The sequence below is a fragment of the Symphalangus syndactylus genome, chromosome 3 (assembly GCF_028878055.3).
Source record: "Symphalangus syndactylus isolate Jambi chromosome 3, NHGRI_mSymSyn1-v2.1_pri, whole genome shotgun sequence".
NCBI classification, from domain to species: domain Eukaryota; kingdom Metazoa; phylum Chordata; class Mammalia; order Primates; family Hylobatidae; genus Symphalangus; species Symphalangus syndactylus.
The window spans coordinates 12,092,395-12,114,590 of NC_072425.2; the positions used below are offsets into that span (position 1 = coordinate 12,092,395).

At 45.0% G+C, this 22,196-nt stretch overlaps 1 protein-coding gene across 8 annotated transcripts in view; it reads left to right on the forward strand.

The window, feature by feature from the left end:
- Positions 1–22,196, forward strand: part of DDX31 (DEAD-box helicase 31) — a 142,887-nt gene that overhangs the window by 27,121 nt on the left and 93,570 nt on the right. For 4 of the 8 annotated variants that reach the window (XR_010119915.1, XR_010119916.1, XM_055270582.2 and 1 more), the window contains exons 14-17: positions 1,377–1,436; positions 11,962–12,012; positions 13,647–13,786; positions 18,371–18,452. Coding sequence is in view for 6 of the 8 variants with exons in the window: in XM_055270582.2 (XP_055126557.1) it covers positions 1,377–1,436; positions 11,962–12,012; positions 13,647–13,786; positions 18,371–18,452 (333 nt within the window). In the remaining 2 variants the exon portion in view is untranslated. Of the gene's footprint in view, positions 1–1,376; positions 1,437–5,068; positions 5,577–11,961; positions 12,013–13,646; positions 13,787–18,370; positions 18,453–22,196 lie in introns of those variants that run through there. The other 4 variants (XM_063635735.1, XM_055270583.2, XM_055270584.2 and 1 more) reach the window with 4 other exon arrangements.

The following is a 22,196-nucleotide window of genomic DNA, read 5'->3' on the forward strand; positions in this document are numbered from 1 at the left end:
ACATGCCACAGCACATAGTGACTGTGCCAGAGCAGCAGCAGAGACTTTACTTTTTTCCAGATTTTGAGTAGTTTGGTTCTATTTCTTTGTATTTGCTGCTGACGGGTGAATGTGACCAACTCAAGCGCATATCGCGTCATGACTGAAGAGCACTCAGAATGCGCCATTTCAGGTTCATACTGAAAGCATTCTAGGATGCTCACCTTTTAGTCCAGCAAGTCTGTTTCTAGGAATTTAACCTAAGGGAGTAGTTAAGAATCTACACAGTGACTTATTTACAGAGATGTTTATCACAGCATTGATTGCAATGTTAAAAAATCAGCAGGGCGCGGTGGCTTACGCCTGTAATCCTAGCACTTTGGAGGCTGAGGCTGGTGAGTTGCTTGAGCTCAGAGTTCGAGACCAGCCTGAGCAGCATGGCAAAACCTCGTCTCTTCAGAAAATACAAAAATTAGCCAGGCATCGTGTGTATGCCTGTAGTCCCAGCTACTCAGGAGGCCGAGGTGGGAGGATCACTTGAGCCCGGGAGGTGGAGGTTATAGTGAGCTGAGATTGTGCAGTGAGCCTGGGTGACAAAATGAGACCCCGTCTCAAAAAAAAAAAAAAAAAATCAGAGACAACCTTAATTGCCAGTAATACAACATTGGTCACATAAATAATGGTGCATCCATTTAGCTGAATACTATTTCACCACAACAGATGACCTGGTCTTTGGATACTTATTGGCATGAAGAGATGTTCATATTCTGTTGCTATGTAAGGGCATGTTAATAGTATAAATAGTAGGACGCCATTTTTTTTTTGGAAAGCTGCATATTTGGTTATGCATAAAAGGGAGACTCGGGAAACATCAAGGTGTCCCCGGTGGTAGTGGTGGTTTGCCTTGAGTGGTGTTATATTTTCTTCCTTTAATGTAAATATATTTTCTCTCCAGTTAAAATACATAGTTTTATAAATATCTAATCTTTTAAAACACTGCCTGTAGAGAAGGTTGGTTATTCTTTATTCCTTCAGAGCACTTGTAGGAGAATGTTTAGAATAAATTGCACCCAGGCTTGGAGCGCTGCATGCAGTAACTTGTGCCTTCCTGTTCTTGTTTTTGGCCATTCCTGGAGAGTGTGCCTGCCCTGGTACCGTCTCACAAAAATGCACCCTCAAAGTGCCTCCTACTTGGCTGTAGCCTCAAGTCCGGTCCTGTAAGTACAGGGTCATCTTAGAAGATGTAAAGAATCCACTTCTTCCTCTTTCCTGGCAAACCTCTCTGTGCCTGAAAATAGCTCCAGCAGTAGGAGATGGAGAGAGCTAGGGAGATCTAAGCCTACCTTGCTGGAGTTTGTCTCTGAGTTGTAAGGCTCTGTTTTTCCTTGTTTTTGTAGGAAAGAACAGCAGTGTTTCAGGAATTTTCACGTTCCAGAAGAGGCGTCCTTCTTTGCACGGTACGTATCCTCCCGTGTTCCATGCGAAGGCTAATACATTTCTGTGATGGCTGCATAATCTTTCGTCTCTTGACAGTTTGTCCTGTGGTCAGTCCTACAGGGCCCAGGAATGCTAGGGGCCCCTTGGTGGGGCTGGCCTCTTTGCACTTCTTTCTTGTTACCTGACAGGGCCACAGATAGCCAGCCACCACCGTGCAGAAGACTTGGCAATTTGCTCACTAATAGTGGCAGCTGTTGGTCTGAAAATGTGTGAATCTTGGAGATTTCTATCCACCAAAAACTTGTAAATTACAGCTATCGGGAGTAATTAGAGCTGAGAAAGTCTTTCCACAACAAAATGACTCTGCTTGCCTCTGCTCACCTTTTCTTAAAGGAAAATCGGTGCATTTGGGCCGATTTTATTTGCTGTTGTCTCCGACTATCATTTGTCTTGTGATTTCAGGGCCAGCTCCCTCAGCCTCAGGCTCTGCAGTCCCGGATAGCTGCCTCCTCCAGCACAACACTGACCTTTTAAACTCGTGCCTCTTGTGCTCTTTTGAGATTAAAAACTCAAACCTTCAGTGTTCTCTACCCCCAGCCTGGGGATTCACTTTACCGTAGTTGTTGCTATCTCCAAAGATTAAAATGCCTTCTCTGTTCCATCTTGGATGATGTAACTTAATCCCCAGCTGGTTATTGGAGAAGTCCCTATATATACAGTAACGAAGTTGTACCATAAATTTAGTCAATCCAGTGAACAAGTGCTGGGTAGAAACAAAGATGCTAAGCTGTTTGAATGCCCATCTAGGCCACATTTGATGCAATTACTTTTTAAGGAACTTGTATTCCATATTCAGTATTAAAGGCAATGGAGACTTTTCTAAGTGTAGAGTTTCTGTATGAGTGCAGCATGATTTCTTGTGTGTTTATGTATGTGTGCTTATCTGCAAGAGGGGGCTTATTGGTAACCTGCTTATCACAGTGTCAGTTCTCGTGTGTGAGGCAAACAGTGGCTCTGCAGACACTCATTCAGACCTGAGAGCTGTAACCATGGAATACTTGCCTCCTGAGGAGATCGGTGTCTGACCAAGTCCTTCCCTTTATGAGGCCCATCCACGAGTCAGATGCTCGAGCTTGTTCTAAAGCCATCTTTATGCATGGTCTCTAGTGAAGATTAATTCCAAATAATCTACTTAATAAAGAAATTTGTTGGGCCAGGCGTGGTGGTTCACGCCTACAAGCCCACCACTTTGGGAGGCCAGGTGGGAGGATCGCTTGAGCCCAGGAGTTCACGACCAGCCTGAGCAACAATATAGCAAGACCCCGTCTGTACAAAAAATATTAAGGAATAAAAATTGGCCAGGCATGGGGGCACGCGCCCGTAGTTCCAGCTACTCAGGAGGCTGAGGCGGGAGGATCACTTGAGCCCAGAAGGTCGAGGCTACAGTGAGCTGTGATTGCACCACTGCATTCCAGCCTGAGCAACAGAGCGAGACCTTGTCTCAAAAGAAAAAAAGCAGGGGAAAGAAATTTGTCAAAAATCCTTATTATATCTAACAATACTTTGTGGAACCTGACCCCTATTTGTCTCTTTTCACCCTACTCCCCCTTGCTCCCTACCCTTCAGCAAAACGGCCCCCTCTTTCAGTCCTTGAATGTATCATCTGGCTTTTTCTGGCTTTGGGGCCTTGATTCATGCTAGTCCTTCTGCCTGGAACACTACCATGATTTTGACTAAACCATCTTTAGGTCTCCCCTTAAATTTTATGTCTTCAGAGAAATGAAACACAGGAGCCCCCCCATTCTTCCCCATGGGGCCGTCCCAGTGCACCCTACATTTCACCGTAATGTTTATCTCGCCTGGTCTACGTGCCTTTCCAGCCGGTCGTAAGCATCATGAAGACAAGGACTGTGATTTGTTTGCATTTCTATCCCAGTGTCTAGCACAGAGCAGGCATGCAGTAGGTGCTTGGTTTTGTAGATCAAATTGGGGGCGCTAGACGGGACCCAAGAAACTCGATGTTAAGAGCTGCCAGTGTGTGTGTTTTTCTAAAGACAGAGATTAATAGACTTGCTCATTGGGAATAAGTTTTTCATTCATCTGGTGTTATCTGAGAAGTGAATGTTCTGGACTGTCAGTATTGAAATAGAAAGCAGTAGGAACCTTTGGGGTGGAGTTTGGGTTATGATAGGAACAGAATATTTTATCTTTGACCCATAACATGCTGGATTTATCCCTCGGAAATTGTTGAGTCTCCTAGTATGCAAACACTTTACAGACATGAGCGAGCTGTAAGCCTTAAAGAAAACTCCAGGTATCTGAAGTTGTGTTGTTTATATTTTTAGTAGCTCTGCATGGAAGAAAAGATTATGCTTTCTGAAATAGTTAATATAATTCTCAGTGAGGTCAAAAGCATATGATCACTTTCCTCGTTCTGTCTGGCTGATGATACCTGCAGGCACGTGGTATCAGCTAGACAAAGAATGCCATTGTCTTGGCAAAGCACAGTACCTCCCAGCCCTCTGCGCCTTGCCAGTCCCAGGTGCCACATGTAAAGAAAACTATCCCTCGCCCACAGCCTGATTTTTCTAAAGCCCTCAGTCTTTGTTCATTTTCTAGTCCAGGTAACTCCAGCATGCCGATCTTCTGGGGACTCTCTTTGCTGTGTAGTGAAAATGACTGGAGAAGAGCTGGGTGGGGTTCATTTCTCTCGGTTGCTTGGCCAGAAAAGGAGCGCCAGTTCCCTGTCGTGGGAAGTTCTTCGCTTCCTCTTGGTGTTCCTGCCCCTTCTGCCATGCTTGTTTGCTCTAGTTGATGCTTCTGGCATATGAGAGCTGCGGGGCGAGTGGGACACACACGCTGTAATAGATCATGCCTGGGTCGGGGGAGATGCTGCCACTCTGCGTCCTTTTAAGCAGCCTGTTGCTTGCCAGGCTATCTGAACACTCTCCAGGAGCCTCCTTGGTGTTAATGAGGAACGAGGGCCACTTCAGGATGAGACAGATGGAGAACTGGCTTCTTTTGATAAAGAGGAATTGTGTTGTTAATCGTTACGTGGGGATTTTCCCCCCTTTATACTGTGCCTTTTCCCATTTTAATTTATCATCCCGAGATCCTTTTAACAAGGCCAGAATGAATGTCTTTATGAAAATTTGGAAATAGCGATGTGCCCACACAAAAGTTCACAATTATGCTATTTCCTTTACGGTTAAAAAGTCCCCCACCCCATTTTCCTTCCTGCTAGGAACAGTTAAGGGTGCATGTTTGTGTTTTATTTCATTTTAATTATAAACATCTCAAAAGCAGCGACCTTTTTAATTTAATGCCGCTCTCAAGCCCTGATACGTGACTTTGTGTGATGTGGCTGTTCAGTAAAGGTGTGACTGGTAAGATGGAGTCTAGGTAGAGCATAGTTGGGGGCAAAAGAAATCAGTTTGTGGAAGATGAGGAGTCCTCACACATTCACAATGTAATGTCGTGTCTTCTGGAAAACTAGATCTAAGAAAAAGCCAAATTAAGTAGGAAGTAGGGATGAGCAGGAAGGAGTCACTGGAAGTTCAAAGCCCACTTTCCCAAGTGGAATTAAGCAACCAAAGGGATCAGATATCAGACACTGGATTATCTGCAAAATGTTATTTCCTCCTACTTACAGTGAAGAACTCACCCTAAGCCGGAGGAAAGGAACCTTGCTTTTAATACCATCATTATGTTGATGAGTTGATAAAGAGAAGTACCACTGAATGGCCGGAAAACAGAGTTTCCAAGCCACCTGATTTTAAGGCTGGCACTAGGTTTTCTGTTGCTCTCCGAGTGGCTCTCCTTGATTGTCCCTGGATGGAGTGCAGTCACCTTTTTCCCAGAAAGGAAAGATACCTGCAGCCGGCCCTGGACGCCAACTGTCCCTTGGCGTCCTCCTTGGCTGTTCGGCGCATGCATTTCTTTTTCAGAAGATGCACCTAAATCACCTGTGCTGCTTTCCTCCACCTTCTCAGTATTTTTTTCCGCTTGAAGCATACTGTTCTGTCTGTGCAGTTCTTAATTTCCTCTCCTCCTGGGAAATTTCCACCGTGCCAGGAGGCTAGGAGACAAAGGCGATAAGGCTGTGAAGAGTCACAGAATGTCAGTTCTGTGCCCCAAATAAATGTAGACTTTGGTGCTTTTCTCTGGGGTATGCTTTTTAGGTAAAATATATCTTTTTCATTTTATTTTGTTTGTATTAACGGAAAGATCATTTGGAGATTGTTTGCTGTTTACTCAGTTACGCTAACTCATGTTGCCAGTTTTTTGGCGGCTCCAGCCAAGATCTCTCGCCTCTGACAGCTTCTGCACTCTCTCCTTCCTCCTCTGATTACGCAGCCCAATCTGTCACCCAGACAACGGGGGCCTGGACCCTGCTGATGGCTTTCCACACACGGCAATAATGACTTTTGGCAGGCCAGGAAGGCGTCAGAGGCAAGTGTGCTGCGTCCCTTCTCAGAGAGACGGCAGGCCCCCTCTCCCTGTTAGTAAAAGCACTTTGTGAGGTTCTTGGGTAAATAAATGAGTCATTTTAATCCAACTGACAGGCTGGCACCTGAGCAAGCTGCCTTCCATCTGTACTCCTAGGTCTCATGGAGGCAGCCAATTGTCAGGCCCAGGGCCTTCAAGGCTTCACCGTTGAGTGTCTTTCAGAACTGACTTTAGCAATTCTTTTGCTCTAATTAGCTTAAAGGAATAAAATGAAGCTACATCTAAGTTCTAAGAGCAGACAGAACAGAATCCTCTGCCGAGTCTTGGTGGGTCATGATCTCCTGTTGATCTGAGGTAGCTGGCTAACTGTGCTTCAGGGAGACGGAGCCTCTGCTGCTTCCCTGGGACCTCTCCCAGGGTGGGGCGGGGGCAGAGAATGAGATATGATGGAGGAGGAGAGTACAGAGACATTGAAATCACTTCTCTGCCTAATTGCCATGATACCGGTTCTTACTTCACCAGGATAAGTGAGATTTACAGAATCTCAGAATTACAGAATACTGAGATTTATAGATCTCAAGATATTTGTCATATATGTGGTCTCATTTGATCTTAGCAACAACCTCAAGACGTACATAGCATGGTTCTCCCAGCCATTTTATAGGCGGGGCAGCTGAGGCTCAGCTTGCCAAACTGACCCACGCGGATTGGACAGCCCCTAAGTGGGACTGGAGCAAGCAGTCCATTTCTCTCTTCCTAGACTAGGACTTGCCTTTCTTTCTCCTTATTCACTGTGGTAGCCTAAAGAAATGGCTGAGTTAAATCTGGGGGAGAGAAAACAAGGAGTATTGGGCAGTGGTTGGCCGTCAGTGAGGTTCCCCCAACACACGCATTAGTGGGAGACCAGAAGATTGTGTCTTAGCCTGTTGTCCAGAGCTAGGTCACCCAAGTAGGAAATAGAGCCTTGAAGACACAATGACAGGCTGCTGGCGGCCTTCATCACTCACTGTTGCAGTGTGTTTGGACTCACAGTGAGTTTCATGAACGTCACACGTTATTTTAGAGTCTTTAGAGTCTTAGTGTTTGCTGGTTGAATTTAGTAAGCCAATGAGCATTAAATTTTTACAAGGCATGTCTGTGAAGCTCAAGCAGCCCATGTATCTCCCACTGCAATGCACTCAAAGAAAAGAAATCAGTTCTTCACAAGAGCTTTGCAGATGTAAGAACTCATCAGTGTTTCTAAAAACATAAACTGTAGTTGGTGTAGAAAGCGGCTCCCGCTCCCCTTTAGATAGAGAACATCCTAAATTGTGTTCTCAAAGGCATCAGCTCTGCAACATCAGCCTTCAGCTTCCAGAGCCTGTGGGAGCTGTCTGAAAACACTTTGTGGGTGGTTGACACACTTTTAGTGCATTTAACTTCTGCTTACACATTTATAAATGCAGCCTAGCCAGCATTCAAAGGAAACCTGCAAATCTCAGGTATAAGTGAAGGCAGACAAATCCTGAGGTACCCTCAGTGGTCCTTCTGGGGCAGTGATGGTGGGGTGGTGTCTCCCTCAAGTCCTGCCTCTGACCCTGGGGGAAGCAGGAGTGTGTTTCTTTTCTTTTTCTTCTTCTCTTTTTTTGAGACAGAGTTTTGCTCTTGTTGCCCAGGCTGGAGTGCAATGGCGCAATCTTGGCTCACTGCACCCTCCGCCTCCTGGGTTCAAGCAGTTCTCCTGCCTCCGCCTCCGAAGTAGCTGGGACTACAGACATGCACCACCATGCCTGGCTAATTTTGTGTTTTTAGCAGAGATGGGGTTCACCATGTTGGTCAAGCTGGTCTCGAACTCCTGACCTCAGGTGATTCACCCACCTCGGCCCCCCAAAGTGCTGGGATTATAGGTGTGAGCCACTGCGCCCACCGGGAGTGTGTTTCTTATAGAAACTTTGCATAGCATTATTGTTTTTCTTTTTTTTTTTTTTTTTTGAGACGGAGTCTCGCTCTGTCACCCAGGCTGGAGTGCAGTGGCGCAATCTCGGCTCACTGCAAGCTCCGCCTCCCGGGTTTCCGCCATTCTCCTGCCTCAGCCTCTCCGAGTAGCTGGGACTACAGGCACCCGCCACCACGCCCGGCTAATTTTTTTTTTTTGTATTTTTAGTAGAGACAGGGTTTCACCGTGGTCTCGATCTCCTGACCTCGTGATCCGCCCACCTCGGCCTCCCAAAGTGCTGGGATTACAAGCGTGAGCCACCGCGCCCGGCCGCATTATTGTTTTTCAAAAAAGCTATGTACAGGCCAGGCACGATGGCTCACACCTGTAATCCTAGCACTTTGGGAGGCCGAGGCAGGCAGATCGTGAGGTCAGGAGATCGAGACCACTGCACTGCACTCCAGCCTAGGTGACAGAGCAAGACTCCGTCTCAAAAAAAAAAAAAAAAAAAAAAAAAAAAAAGCTATGTACATATGAATCCTTTGTGATACTTAACAGTGGGTTGGGGGTGGGCTGTTTTTACAAAAGTATCCCAGAGCTGTGAAATGGAAGGAAGGAATGATAGACTTAAAGAGTCATCAAGGTAACAGTACAGACAAGGGCCATCAGTAAATGCTAAAAGCCTTGGGTGAAAGGTTTTAGGAAACAGGACGCTGCTAGTCGCATGGTCTCAAAGTGTAACTCCCCAGTTACTTACTCATTACAAAGGAGAAAGTCACCTTTGCAACAGAGGGACCCATACAGGACAGACTGCCCCAGTGTGTTTCCCGACATGGAACCATGGGAAGCACACACCACCCTGAGGTTGTTTGTGCCAGAAAGCCTGACCTCAACCTTACCATGAGGAAGCAGTTAGACAAATCCAGTTGTCCGATGTCCTCAGGAACATTTTGATGTTCTTAAAAAATGACAGACATCGAAAAAATAAGTAAGTCAATCAAAGGCAGGGGTATTGTTCCAAACTAAGGAAGTATACAGAGACATAACAGAGTGTGTGACCTACCATCTGATCCTAGTTTAGGAAAGAAAAACAACTGTAAAAGGTATCTTAAGGCGTGGTGGCTCATGCCTGTAATCCCAATGCTTTGGGAGGCTGGGATGGGAGGATGGCTTGAGCCCAGGAGTTTAAGACCAGCCTGGGCAGAAAGAATCTAGATTAGCTGGGTGTGGTGGAGCTTACCTGTAGTCGTCCAGCTATTCAGGAGATTGAGGCCAAAGTGTCACTTGAACCCAGGAGGTTGAGGCTGCAATGAGCAGTGATTGTGCCACTGCACTCCAGCCTGGGCAACAGAATGAGACCCCATCTTTAAACAAACAAAAAAATCTTAGGTACAGTTGGAGAAATTTGAATATGGACTGTTTATTAGAAAATGCTGTTCAGTATTAAATTTCTGAGGTGTGATGATGGTGGTGTGGTTACGTAGATCAGTGTCCTTTTACTTAGGAGGTATGTGTTAAAGTATTTAGGGTTAAATTGTCATGATGTTTGCAACCTACTTTCAGATGGTTCAGAAAAATGTGCTTGCATATGTGTATGTGTGCGTGGGCATGCGTAGGTAGAACACAGATGGGCCAAAGACTGGTCGTGGCGGAATCTAGGTGAAGGAGTTACATCTGTATCTCCTTAATCTAGATTGTACTAGTCTTTTAATTTTTCTCTAGGTTTAAATTTTTCTAAATAAAAATTGTAGGGGAAATGATAAGAATTCATTATTAAAGCCAAACCCAAAGAGAAAAGTAAAAATCCCCGTAGATCCCTCTATCCAGAGATAACCACAGTTGGTGGTTTTGTGAGCCTCCATCAAGGTATTGGTTCCCCATCTGCCTATTTAATGTTTTTTGGGTGTCGTTACCCCTCCTTTATTTTTCTTTAACTTTTTTGTTGAAGAAACCAGATCACTTGTCTTTTAGAATACCCTACATTCAGGATTTGGGTAATTGTGTCCTCATGGTGTTCAGCATGTTCCTCTTTCCCATACTTCCCGTCAACTAGTAGTTGAATGTAAAGACTTGATTAGATTTAGGTTCTAGGTGTCAGGTTTTATTTTGTTTGGCAAGAATATGTCATAAGTGATACTCTGTATTTCCTGTAGTGACAGCTGTTTATCTTTTTAAATTATGCCAAGACACTTCGGTCTGAGTCAAAAGTATCAAGGTTCGTTAAAGGAAGTGTAGCTTCCGTCTTTATCCTGTCCTTCCTCTTCTCTTCCTCCCCTGGTGATAACTGTTTTTTTAAGCTTTGGAGCTTCTTCCCACCATTATTTCCTACTGAAATATGAGCAAATATGTTTGTGTTTTCCCAACTTCTTACACAAGCATACCAGACACACTCAAAATATATCCTAGAGTCTCCATGTCCGTATATAGAAATCTTTGTTCTTTTTATAGCTGTATAGTACTCTGTTATATGAGATATTGCTGTATTTTATTGAACCTGTCTTCTGCTGGTTGACAGTTTTTTTCTAGATCTACAATTATATATAGTGCTGAAATGAATGGCCTCATGCCTGTATCATTTTGTATTTTTGTCAATGTATCTTTTTTTGGATGGACTTTTAGAAGTGATACTGCTCTGGGTCAAGAGCAAATGCACATGTAATTTTGCTAGATGCTACCAAACTCCCTGCCATAGGGATTCCCACCAGCAGCATATGAGAGACATAGGATCATTTTTGCTGGTGGAATGTGGTATAATATAATATGGCCTTGAAAAAGCAAAGCAGACCTGGATTCGAGGATTATTTCCACTTCCCAGCTGTGTGTCCCCGAACAAAATACTTTCTCTCTCTCAACTTTGGTTTTGTCATCTGTCAGATGGGGGTAATAGTTGTTTGAGAATTAGTCAAGATAACGCAGGTAAAGGTCTCAGCGCAGTGTGTGGTGGGTAGTAAGTGTTCAGTAAATGTTGTCTGGGACACTCTTGTTACGACTGTTACTCTTGAAGAATGAGTGCTGAGTACAGATGTATGCGAAAGTCAGGGAAATTCCCACCTTCTAGTCTGCTAGAATGGTGAGAGACTAGAGAGAGTAGAGAAATTTTGCTCTTTGGGTGGTAACTAGTCGAAAAGATACATAAAATTAAAAAACAAATCTCCATTGCTTTTACAGTTTTTCAGCTATCTAGCTAAATCTTTGAAGTGATTAATGGGTTTGGCCTGTATTCTAATCCAGCTACCAGAAGAGATGGGGGTAGGGGATTACTAGATCCTTCCTGCTCTCTGAGGCCAGAAAGCAAAATCCTAAGTAAATACTTTGCACTTCACTCCCACAGCAAATGCCTTGAAGGGAGATGTTCCAGAACACACCTCAAGGCCAGCTTGTTGTTAGGCATTGCTCATAGTTGTGGGCGGGGTGGGGGGGGGGGTGATAATCCATGAATGTGTTCATCAAGTGGTTTTTCAGATAAAATGTAAATCAATAAAACATGCTAGAAGAGTTCAGAGTTCTTTACATTACACAACTGATAATTACTGTTTAAGTTCCTAGGCTAACCTGTCGATTCTTTAAGCAAAGGGTGTTGTGACTCCCTCATCAATGGGTTCTGTAGAATTTGCCCCTAAATCAGAATTTTTAACCACAAGAGGACTGCAGTAGGTCCCTGAGCCCCCTGAAGTTGTATGCAGGACTGTGTGTGTGTGTGTGTGTGTGTGTGTACTGGGCATATACGTATATGCCCGAATGTGTGTGCACTGTGGGCGGATGAACGCTCAGAGTTTGCATTAAATTTATCAGACAGGCCGGGCGCGGTGGCTCACGCTTGTAATCCCAGCACTTTGGGAGGCCGAGGCGGGCGGATCACGAGGTCAGGAGATCGAGACCATGGTGAAACCCCGTCTCTACTAAAAATACAAAAAATTAGCCGGGCGTGGTGGCGGGCGCCTGTAGTCCCAGCTACTCGGAGAGGCTGAGGCAGGAGAATGGCGTGAACCCGGGAGGCGGAGCTTGCAGTGAGCCGAGATCACGCCACTGCACTCCAGCCTGGGCGACAGAGCGAGACTCTGTCTCAAAAAAAAAATAATAAATAAAAAATAAAAAAAAATAAATAAATTTATCAGACATATCCAGGACCCCAGAAAGGTTCAGAAACTCAGTGTTAAACCATATTCTTTTCTTTTTTAAAGGATGTTGCAGCTCGGGGCTTAGATCTACCTCAAGTCACGTGGATTGTTCAGGTAATTTTTTAGTTGTTAAGGGGTAAGCTTTAGGCAGGAATATATGATCATGAGTAGATGCATTGGCTTTAAGTAGAATAATAATTATTATCCTCTTGGGTGTTTCCCTGGTAACCAGGCAGCAAACCAGCCTTATCTGTTCAATTCCCCTGACATCTTTCCTTAACCCAGCCCACCTCACCACTGCAGCAAAACACCCAGAATGTGCGTTCACAAGAGGGAGGTGGCAGGCTCTCCTGCTTCTAGACTAATTCATGTCACAAACCAAAATTTCAACAATCTGAAAATAACGGGAATTACCTCGGTCCCTGGGAGGCCTCATTGTGTCCAGAAGGAGATGGCTCAGCTGTCTGAGAGCCGTGTCCGTGTACATTGACCTGCAGGGAGCAATTAAGTTACTGACAGCATCTTACACATACCTCTAGCCTTAGACGCTTTGCCAGAGGGTACAGGTGTTAGCACTAGAGTCTGGTGGTTTTAGTTTTGTTTTTTCTTTTCATTAGTCTACAGAATGGTATTTTTAAGCCCTTCTGTGTGGGGGCTGGGGGACACGTGCCCTGTTGACGTGAGTCATGGTTTATTCACATTTTAGTGGGATTGCATGCCTGTCACTGGCCAGGATGTCTGATCTGCTCACTGCAGACGATCGCTTTAGAACTGGAGGCATTGTGTCTTCTTTCCTGCTGGCCACAGAGTGAACTGAAGATAAGGCAATGACAATTTTAATGTACGGGAGGCCAGACATACAGAATTGATCATTTAGAGCTTATATTGTGAATATTGATTCATTTAATATGCCTAGCCTCCCATACATTATATTGACCTTGGCCCTCTTTGATATGTGTAGCATCAAAGGGAAAAAAAAAGGAAGAATGAGTGGATGGTCAATTAGCTTTAATGATGACAAAGTTATTGCCAAAGAAAACATAAAATGCTGTGCATTATCCATCGTAATGAGTGATAGAGTCTGCTCTTTTCTCTGAGTTGGCAGTGCTCTCCATGCAAGCAGAAGCATGTCTCTACCTGCAGGGAACCTGCCCCTCACCTGCCCGCATTCTGTAGAATGGCCGTCATTCTAAAGGACTGAGTGGGGCTGCTGCAAGCTGGTGGGGACCAGCTCCTGGGGTCTGCTCCTGGTGGCCTGGCATCAGAGGTAGACCCTGCCCACAGAGCAGGGAGCCCCTTCATCCTTATACCCTCCAGTGTCCTCTGGACACCTCACCCTGTGGCCTTGTCTACCAAGGAAGTAGGCCAAGGTCATGTGGTCATCCTGGAGAAATTTACCCCCACCTGCCTACATTTTCACCTCATCCAGTCACCACAGTGAAAAGATGCAAATAAGAAAATGAAGAGACCTGTAGAGAAGTAAAATTAAAAAGGAGATACTGGGATGAGAAGACGTCTCGTTTATCGGAAACTTGGCCACTGTTCACATTTGCGTGTCGGAGCCTTGTTATTTCCAGTGAAGCCAGGAGTTTCAGGGTTGAGTGACTTCTCCTTGTGATTGTGTTAGGGTAACCATAGCACCAGGATTTAATTCTTGGGATACCTGGAGGCAGGTGAGGAGTATTGCACTTCCAATTAATGGCAGTCCCTTGATCTATGAATGCCTTCATTTTTGTTACCCTTTTTAGTACAACGCTCCATCTTCACCTGCAGAATACATCCACCGGATTGGAAGAACCGCCCGGATTGGCTGCCATGGGAGCAGCCTGCTCATTTTGGCTCCTTCGGAGGCAGAATATGTCAACTCGTTGGCTTCTCACAAAATCAAGTGAGTCAGAAACCTGAATGGGGTTTCGGCTGATCTCACCTAATTAACTTTCTGTCGCTTTTTACAGTGGATGGGCCTTGTAAGCTGACGAAGAGCCATTAACCCTTGTGATCCCTAAATGAGTCCCAGAATAGCCAGTGGCAAAAACTAAAACCCTTAGTATCCTCAGCACATGACAGTTTTCATTGTGTTGCCAGACTAAGTCATAGGACGATCTGTTGTACTTGGTTTTCTTTTAGAGAGCTGTGTTTCGTTTCTCCTGCTGTAAGATAAGTGTGTACCATCTTCGCAGCTTCTGAAGGCCTTTTATTCACAACTTTTATTTCTTGCAATTAATGGTTTGTATCTTCAAAGTTGATTTGTCTTTTAAAGAAATAATGCTTTTTACTCATCACACAATTTCCCTTCCCCAGGAAGATGACCCCGGGGGAAATGATTTTGAGGCAATTGAAATCCACACTACACTCACAGCCAGGACATTCAGCCGCCATCTTGTGTGTCACAGTTCAGCACCTCATACCTCTGTGTAAAGCCCTGGATTCCAGACCTGGCGTGCCATGAGCACACAGCCCAGCTCTCTGTAAATGGGATAGTCTTATTTCTTTTTCCTTGCCCAGCCCTGTGTTTTATGTAAAACATTAAATAAAACTGCAACACTTTTCTCCCCTAAAGTACAGTGCTAGAAAAAAGCACTACATTCTTCATTAGAATGAAAACATCCTAGCAGGCAGCCTGGGGGCCTGTTGTGGGGTGCTGCCCACTCAGTTGCAGGAGCCGTGTGTGGCTGTCCCCACCATACCTGCCCCATCTCCCACCCGCAGAACTCTGCCTCTCATGCTAGTAAGACTTTTCAAAACTCTTCCAAGGTTGTTAGCGTGAACACTTACGGACTGAGGCTCATTCAGAAAATGTGCTGTGTGTCCTTCAGTGTTGAGAGAGGCAGGAAACTACTCCTGGTTGTAATGTCAGGGGGTCCAAAATAATAGTTTGGGTTTTCCTTTCTTCAGTGTGTTCTTAACACAATCTGTCAGTTGAAAGAGTGGTTTTTATTTGTTAAGGAAGATGTGCCTATGTATCTTATTAGTGAAAGAAGTCTCATAGATGAGTCAGTCACTTTTCACCCAGCGCTGCTTCTCCGGCTGAGTTCTGAGCTCCCTCAGCTGGAGGCTGGCCGGCCTCTCTTTGCTGTCCTTTCAGCATCGAGGCTGACACCCACCAGGCGGGTGTACCAGGAACCCTGGAGAAGGTGAAATGCAAGCCCGCTGGCGCAGCCGGTTTCCTTTTCCTCCCTGACCCTGTTCTCACAGGCTGGGAGCCCATCACAGTGCTGCTGGTGGCTGCTTTTCTCTGCCATAGGAATTTGTGCACACGCAGAAAGCATCTTCAGAATTTTGTGTTGTGACCCCACAATAGAAAATGTAGTCACCACACCGTAACAGCCTGTCAGTCGCTCCACACTTCTTTTCCTCTTCCTTCCATTCTAGAGCTACAAATTCCATTCTCCCGTTCCTTCCTGGCCGCAGCTCCCTGGATGTTTCTCCATGCTCGTTCACTTTCCATTCTCCCGTTCCTTCCTGGCCGCAGCTCCCTGGATGTTCCTCCATGCTTGTTCACTTTAACATGACCTCTTCCTAAGAAAAATGAGTGACAGCAGTTGCAGAGTCCAATGATAATTGTCTAATGCCAGAGTTAACAGCAGAGGTGCCTCTCTCTTTCTGCTCTCTTCATTTTTCTCTAATAACACATTCAAGTAGATTGCTATGAAGGGCTCAAATATAAAGGTAAAATTGAGAAGGGAAAACTGATTAGCAACGGCATGAAGTATTAGGGAGTCAGGTATATTTTAAAGACATAACAAATACCATCATCTGCTGTGATGATCTTGTCTGGAAAAAATAGTGTGCCCGCATTTATGTGACTCCCTTTTTAATCCCGCATTAGAAAGGAGACAACTCGGTGATGACGCCACCTCTTCCAAAAGGAGGAAGTGTAGGTCTTTTGGGGAGGAACTCTACAGGGTGGTGGAAGAGCATTTGCGTGAGGAGGGAGGGTCCTTGCGTGAGCCCCACTTCACTGGCGTCTGCTTTGAAAACTCACTTGTGAGGGGCCTGGGCCTGGACTGCTGCCTGCCTCGTGGGCGCACTGTAATCAACTTAAACAGACCTCAGAATCTGGGTTATTACGTTGCAGTCATGCATTGTTCTTCCCAATTTCTGTTTGAGGAGAGGCTCTACATTCGCTATATCTATACGTGAACTATTTCTTTGACTTAATGGGAAACAACAACAACAACAACAAAACCCCTATTAACTAGTTGCAAAGTGTGCAGTGGGAAGAAGCAGACTTGAAAGTTTTTAGAATCCAAAAGGTCGACTCCTAAATATTTTTTTTTGAGGAGGAAGCATGTGCATGTTTCGTGCCTAAGAACGTGAGAGCCAGACAGAGGGGCATTGGGAGGGCTGAGGCACCACAGGGCAGATTGGAGAAGGCAGGCCGAGGCTCTCGGCAGCAAGGGCCAGCACGACAAATGGCTGCCCGCCTTCGTAGACCGAGCGCTGCGGTGCTCGCCCTGGCAGTTGAATGGAGCAGACAGGGCAAGAGACAGGTTCCTGGGCCGTTGCCACCTGTGTCTAGATGCTCAGAACTTTGCTTCTGCATTCTTTTGACTTCTTTGTATTTGTCAACTTCTTAACTTTTTTCTGCCTCCCCTTTAAATGTGTTTCTAATGAAAATCATCATTGGTTTATTAAAATGTAAATGCTTCATCAAAACGTGTATTTCTTAGATCAGGCATAAGACAGTTCCTGGAATTTATTTATTTATCCATCTCATTTCATACTAAGGTGAAGTGATTCAGATCTGTTGATGGACCCATAAATAATCATAGTAGATTTGCTTTGTTCCTCAGAAGCAGCAATTTCTTAGGAAGAGGAAGAAGGCCCTTTTAAACTGTAAATCACTCCAGTTCCCTCTCAGCTCCTGTTTGCTTAGGGTGTATGGTTCCCCGCCGTCACCATGTGGACACACGGCATACGAGCCACGCTCCGGCTGGAATATCAGCACATGCATTTGAGAACACTGCCTTTCTGTGCTGTGGCATATTTAGCTTTTTGTATTCCTGACTGCAAGTGTCATTACTCTTTCTTCTTTCTGCTTCAAGATTTGACTCCAGATTCTTGCATTTGTTTTATTTGTATGTTTTTCCTCTTTTTTTTCCTCAAGAAAAAAGTGATGAATAGAAGCAAATCAGATAGACCAAGAAAAAGATGGGACTGGGCTCTGTTTTCACCTTCCCTCAGGGTGCCAAGCACAAATGAGCGGCGAGTTCAATACCCATGCATTCCTCTCTCCTATGAAAAATAGATTTCCCTTGAAGTCAGAGCACTCCCTCCGACTCCTGCCCTTTCAGAGCATGCTCTGCCTCCTCTGGTTGACTCTTTGCTGCTGTAAAAAGGCTTCACTCATCCATAGGGCTGTGAGTTGGCAGCAGAGAGAGGATGCTGAGGGGTGAGGGCTGGGGGTGTGTGCAGGGAGATGACACATTTCAGGTAAATCGCTGTCAGAGACGTGACATTTTCATTCATAGCCTTGTCAGAGTAACCTTTGGGTGAAAGGGGGAGAATTGTCTTCTCCCACCTAAGAGGTTGCCATTCATGTTTTAATTTGCTGTTACATTTTCAAAAAAAAAAAAAAAAAAAGAGCACACAACAAAATCATTTGTCTTTTTATGATCTGTTTCCCCCCCAGAACTCCTTCTTCTCTTTCTGTTTCTCTTTCTCCCTGGGAAGTATCTTTTCAGCAGCTCACGTTTCTTCATCTCTGACATGCAAGTCTCTCTCTGCTCCCTACATTCAAATGCTGTGGCCTTGCAGGCGATTGGGTGAAGCAGGGGCTTTCCAGACTCCACTGCTAGCAGGTCTGACTCTTGTGTTCTGGCTCCTTGTGGCTTCTGTTGCTGAGTGAAGCCCAAGCTCTTGTCTCAGTGCTTGGCACACAGCTCTGGCTTCGTTAGAGATCCTTTGGTCTTCACCCCTCAGTAATTAAGAGACGGGAGAGTGAAGCTCCTCCAGGGTAGAAGAAGAAAGGCCAGTGCTGCTGTGGACAGGGCTTTGTGCCCTCGTTACCCTCACAGGGGTGTTTACCCCACAGTGGAGGCTGTTTGGCCACCCTTTTCTTCCTTTTTTTTTTTTTCTCTTCAGTATAAACTAAAGAGACCAAGATGCTTTCTGTTTCATCGTCATCTGCTCAAATCAAGGGAGTGGATCAGTGAGTGGGCACACTTGTTTGGTATTCAAGATTTATTAAGAAATAATGACACAGTCTCTATTAAGGAAATTCTAAATGGAGCCTATTTTAAATTCATCAGAGAGGAAATAAATTGTCAGGAATATCATCCTGTCCCTTTAATATCATAGAGGCCCCCTTCTCAATTCCTAAGAGTTTAGGAAAATATTTCCTTTCCTGGGAAGGTGTCACTTCTACTTCATGTCTAATTAGCTCAAGAACAGGCCAGTTTTGTGCATCAAGGTCTTGGGTGTTTTTGAAAGAGCAAAAAGTTACCTTGCTGTGCCCTTCCTTTTACAGCGTTTCTGAGATTAAGATGGAAGATATTTTGTGTGTTCTGACAAGAGATGATTGTTTTAAAGGGAAACGATGGGGAGCCCAGGTGAGTTTTGTTATTTATTGTGCTCACTGCCAACAGACGTGACTCACTTGATTTGGGGTAGTAGAGACTTTGTGTATGGGTTACTTCCTCTGTCAAGCAAAACATTTATTTTAAGAACCATGAACATTAGATGAGGCCAAATCTTGATTGTTGTTTTTTTTTTTTTTTCTCATCTTTGCTTCTGGATGCGTTTGCCACTCTCATCTAGCGAGTGGGCTACGGTCCATTCTGGAAGCCTGCCAGACAGCAGCAGGCTCCCCAGAAAGGAGGTCCAGGCCAGAATAAGTCTGGAGGCAGCGCCACACGCTCAGCCCTGGTGGTCCCTGTCCAGATTTCTCAGCAAGGACGGCTGCCTAGACCTGCCTATCCCAGACAGCGTGGAAGAAATAAGTATCTCTGTGTCTCCTTTCAGACACACTTAGTTCATCCATTTTTTAATGTGTGTGTGCTATCCACAGAGGAAGAGTAAAGTTGAGATCATTAAGAAGAAAAATTTTTATTATCCGTGCAGTTCCATATGGAGATTCTGAGCAGGTGCAGGCGGCCCTGGACACCCTTTCCTGCTCCTTCTCTTAAGGCTGCACCCGACTAGATCATTATTCCCTCACCCATCCCACCCCCTTACTCAGTATTCCCGTGTGTGGGTGCAGTGTTGCTATATGTAATTTTGTCTATGAGATATTAATCACTTGAATATTTTACATTTGTTTTTGTATGCCTGAGGATGGACCGGAAAATCAGGGCCAGATAGATCAATCTTAAGAGTTCCTTTCATGCTTTAGCATGTGCCTGTATTTGGATCATTATTCTCCCTGAGCAGGGAGGGACCCCATTTCACTGACCCTGACTTAAGTTCTCTTGTTTTAGAGAGCATCTAAGGAAACGTATGTAATACCAGGAGAGGAAATAGCCATAGCCTCTATTAGCAAAGTGTGTATTCCCAACCTAGGACTGTGCTACACTCTTTACTTGCACGGTCCCATTTAATCTTATAGCAATCTGAGAAGGTAGTGATGGCCCTAATTTATAGATGAGGAAACTGAGACTTAGAGAGGTAAAGGAACTTTCACAGGGGCACACTCATATGCTTTAGTCATTCTGGGATTTGAAGTCTTAACTTCAAAGCACATATATTTAACTGTATACCAATATGCCTTCATCCTTCATTAGTATTAACTAAACTAAGATAATTGAATCTTTTTTTAAATAAGGAAATGTTAGTCATTTTTAGAGGTGAAATTTGATCAACCACAGCAAAGATCCCTGTGAACAATAAAAGCTATTAAAGACTCCATTGGTCATCAGGTTACTTTAAGCAAGTCAGTACTTCATATAAGACTCGTAAGCCTCTGGACCACCCTTTATTAAGTTTGTTGTTTAGGGGTGTTGACCTGTGACCAGACAGATCTTCATTGGTCTTGGCACACTTCCGTTCTTTTGGAACTATCATAAATTCTAGTTAAGGGGCTTTTTTTGTTTGTTTCTTTCTTTTTTTTTTTTTTTTTGAGACAGAATCTCGCTCTGTCGCCCATGCTGGAGTGCAGTGGCGCGATCTTGGCTCACTGCAACCCCCGCCTCCCAGGTTCAAGTGATTCTCCTGCCTCAGCCTCTTAAGCAGCTGGGATTACAGGCATATGCTACCACGCCCAGCTAATTTTTTTGTATTTTTAGTAGGGACGGGGTTTCACCATGTTGGTCAGGCTGGTCTCAAACTCCTGACCTCGTGATTCACCCGCCTTGGCCTCCCAAAGTGCTGGGATTACAGGTGTGAGCCACCGTAGCCGGCCTTTTGGTTTCTTTTTTAATGTTCCCCCAGATACTTCATTATGGCTCCAGGGCAGCTCTGTGGGATCAGCAGGGAGCAGATGGGGAGCTGTTGGAGGAGGCAGTGTAGCAGAGTGGCTAAGAGCATGCGCCTTAGGGTCATGTTCCTCATCTGTCACCAGTGTGTGACCTTGGGCAGGGACTGGACCTCTCTAAGCCTTAGTTTCTTTTCGGAGAGGCAGTGTAGCAGAGTGGCTAAGAGCACGCCTCAGGGTCACGTTCCTCATCTGTTACCAGCGTGTGACTGGACCTTTCTTTTTTTTTTTTTTTTTTTTTTTTTTGAGACGGAGTCTCGCTCTGTCGCCAGGCTGGAGTACAGTGGCACGATCTTGGCTCACTACAACCTCTGCCTCCCAGGTTCAAGCAATTCTCCTGCCTCAGCCTCCCAAGTAGCTGAGAATACAGGCGCATGCCACCATTCCCACCTAATTTTCGTATTTTTAGTAGAGACAGGGTTTCACTATGTTGGCCAGGATGGTCTCAATCTCTTGACTTTGTGATCCGCCCACCTCGGCCTCCCAAAGTGCTGGGATTACAGGCATGAGCCACTGCACCCGGCCAGGACTGGACCTTTTTAAGCCCCAGTTTCCTCGCATGTAAAGTTGAGATAAAATAGTGTTCTTCTAAGGATGTCAGAGGAATGTGTGGGAAATAGTCCTGGAGTCCCAAGTATAAAGCATAGGACCAAAGGGCTTTTTTTTTTTTTTTGAGATGGAGTCTCGCTGTGTCTCCCAGGCTGGAATGCAGTGGCGTGATCTCAGCTTATTGCAACCTCCGCCTCCTGGGTTCAAGCGATTCTCCTGCCTCAGCCTCCCAAGTAGCTGTATTACAGACACATACCACCATGCCCTCCTAACTTTTGTATTTTTAGTAGAGACGGGGTTTCACCATGTTGGCCAGGCTGGCCTCAAACTCCTGACCTCAGGTGATCTGCCCGTCTTGGCCTCCCAAAGTGCTGGGATTACAAGCATGAGCCACCGCACCTGGCCCAAAGGGCATTTTTTATTTTTACTGTAACTATCAGGATTATTTGTAGTCATACAAGTTAGTCGCAGATGTGGCATTAAAGCCCAGACTCAGGGACATGAATCCCAGTGCCCTTTTTTGCTGTATCATGATAAGTGGAACATTAGCATCTGCCAGCTCTCCAGAAATAAGAGCAAGTAGCACAATTACAAAGTGAGATAGTAGGTTTGATCAAACTCAGTCTCAGGTCTGCTCTTTCTGGGCCTGACATTGGTGTCAGTCTTTATCCCCGAGTGCAGATCATTTCTCTCCAGGGAGTTGATTGTTGTGTGTCTGCACAATGCAGGGAAGCTGTAGAAGGGCAGGAAGCCTCTCCTGAAGGACACATCCCCAAAGAAGGAGCGGAGCAGCTGCATCTCCCTCCACTCTTTCAGCAACAAGCTACAGTCATTTTTTTTGGTAACATCTGTCCTTCTGTGGCCTTGCAGCATAAATTCTTCTCCTTAAGCCTTTTCCCTGGCTTGAGGCCAGCCTCAAGGACTTGCTGAGACTTGAGGAGCGGTTCTAACTTCATGAGTAAGAGCCAGGTCCCAGAGTCAGACAGATACGAGTTTGAGTTTGAATCTTTGCTTCCCAGCTGTTAGCTCTGCAATCTCAGGCAGATTATCCTCTCCCCAGTCTCAGTTTTCCCATCTGTAAAACATACAGTTGCTGTGAGATTTAAATAAAACGAGGCATAAAGTGCCCTGTAGAGTTCCAGACCTCAGAGATTCTTAGGTCAAGAAACTCAGTCTCATGATCTCAGCCCCAGCTCCTACCTTGATAGATAGTAGTGAATGCTTGGATATTTTTAAGGTTTGGTGATTTTTTTTTTTTTTTTTTTTTTTTTTAGAAAAGCTGAGCAAGTTTGGGCTTTCTTGATATAACTGGTTAACTTAGAAAGCTAAATTAACC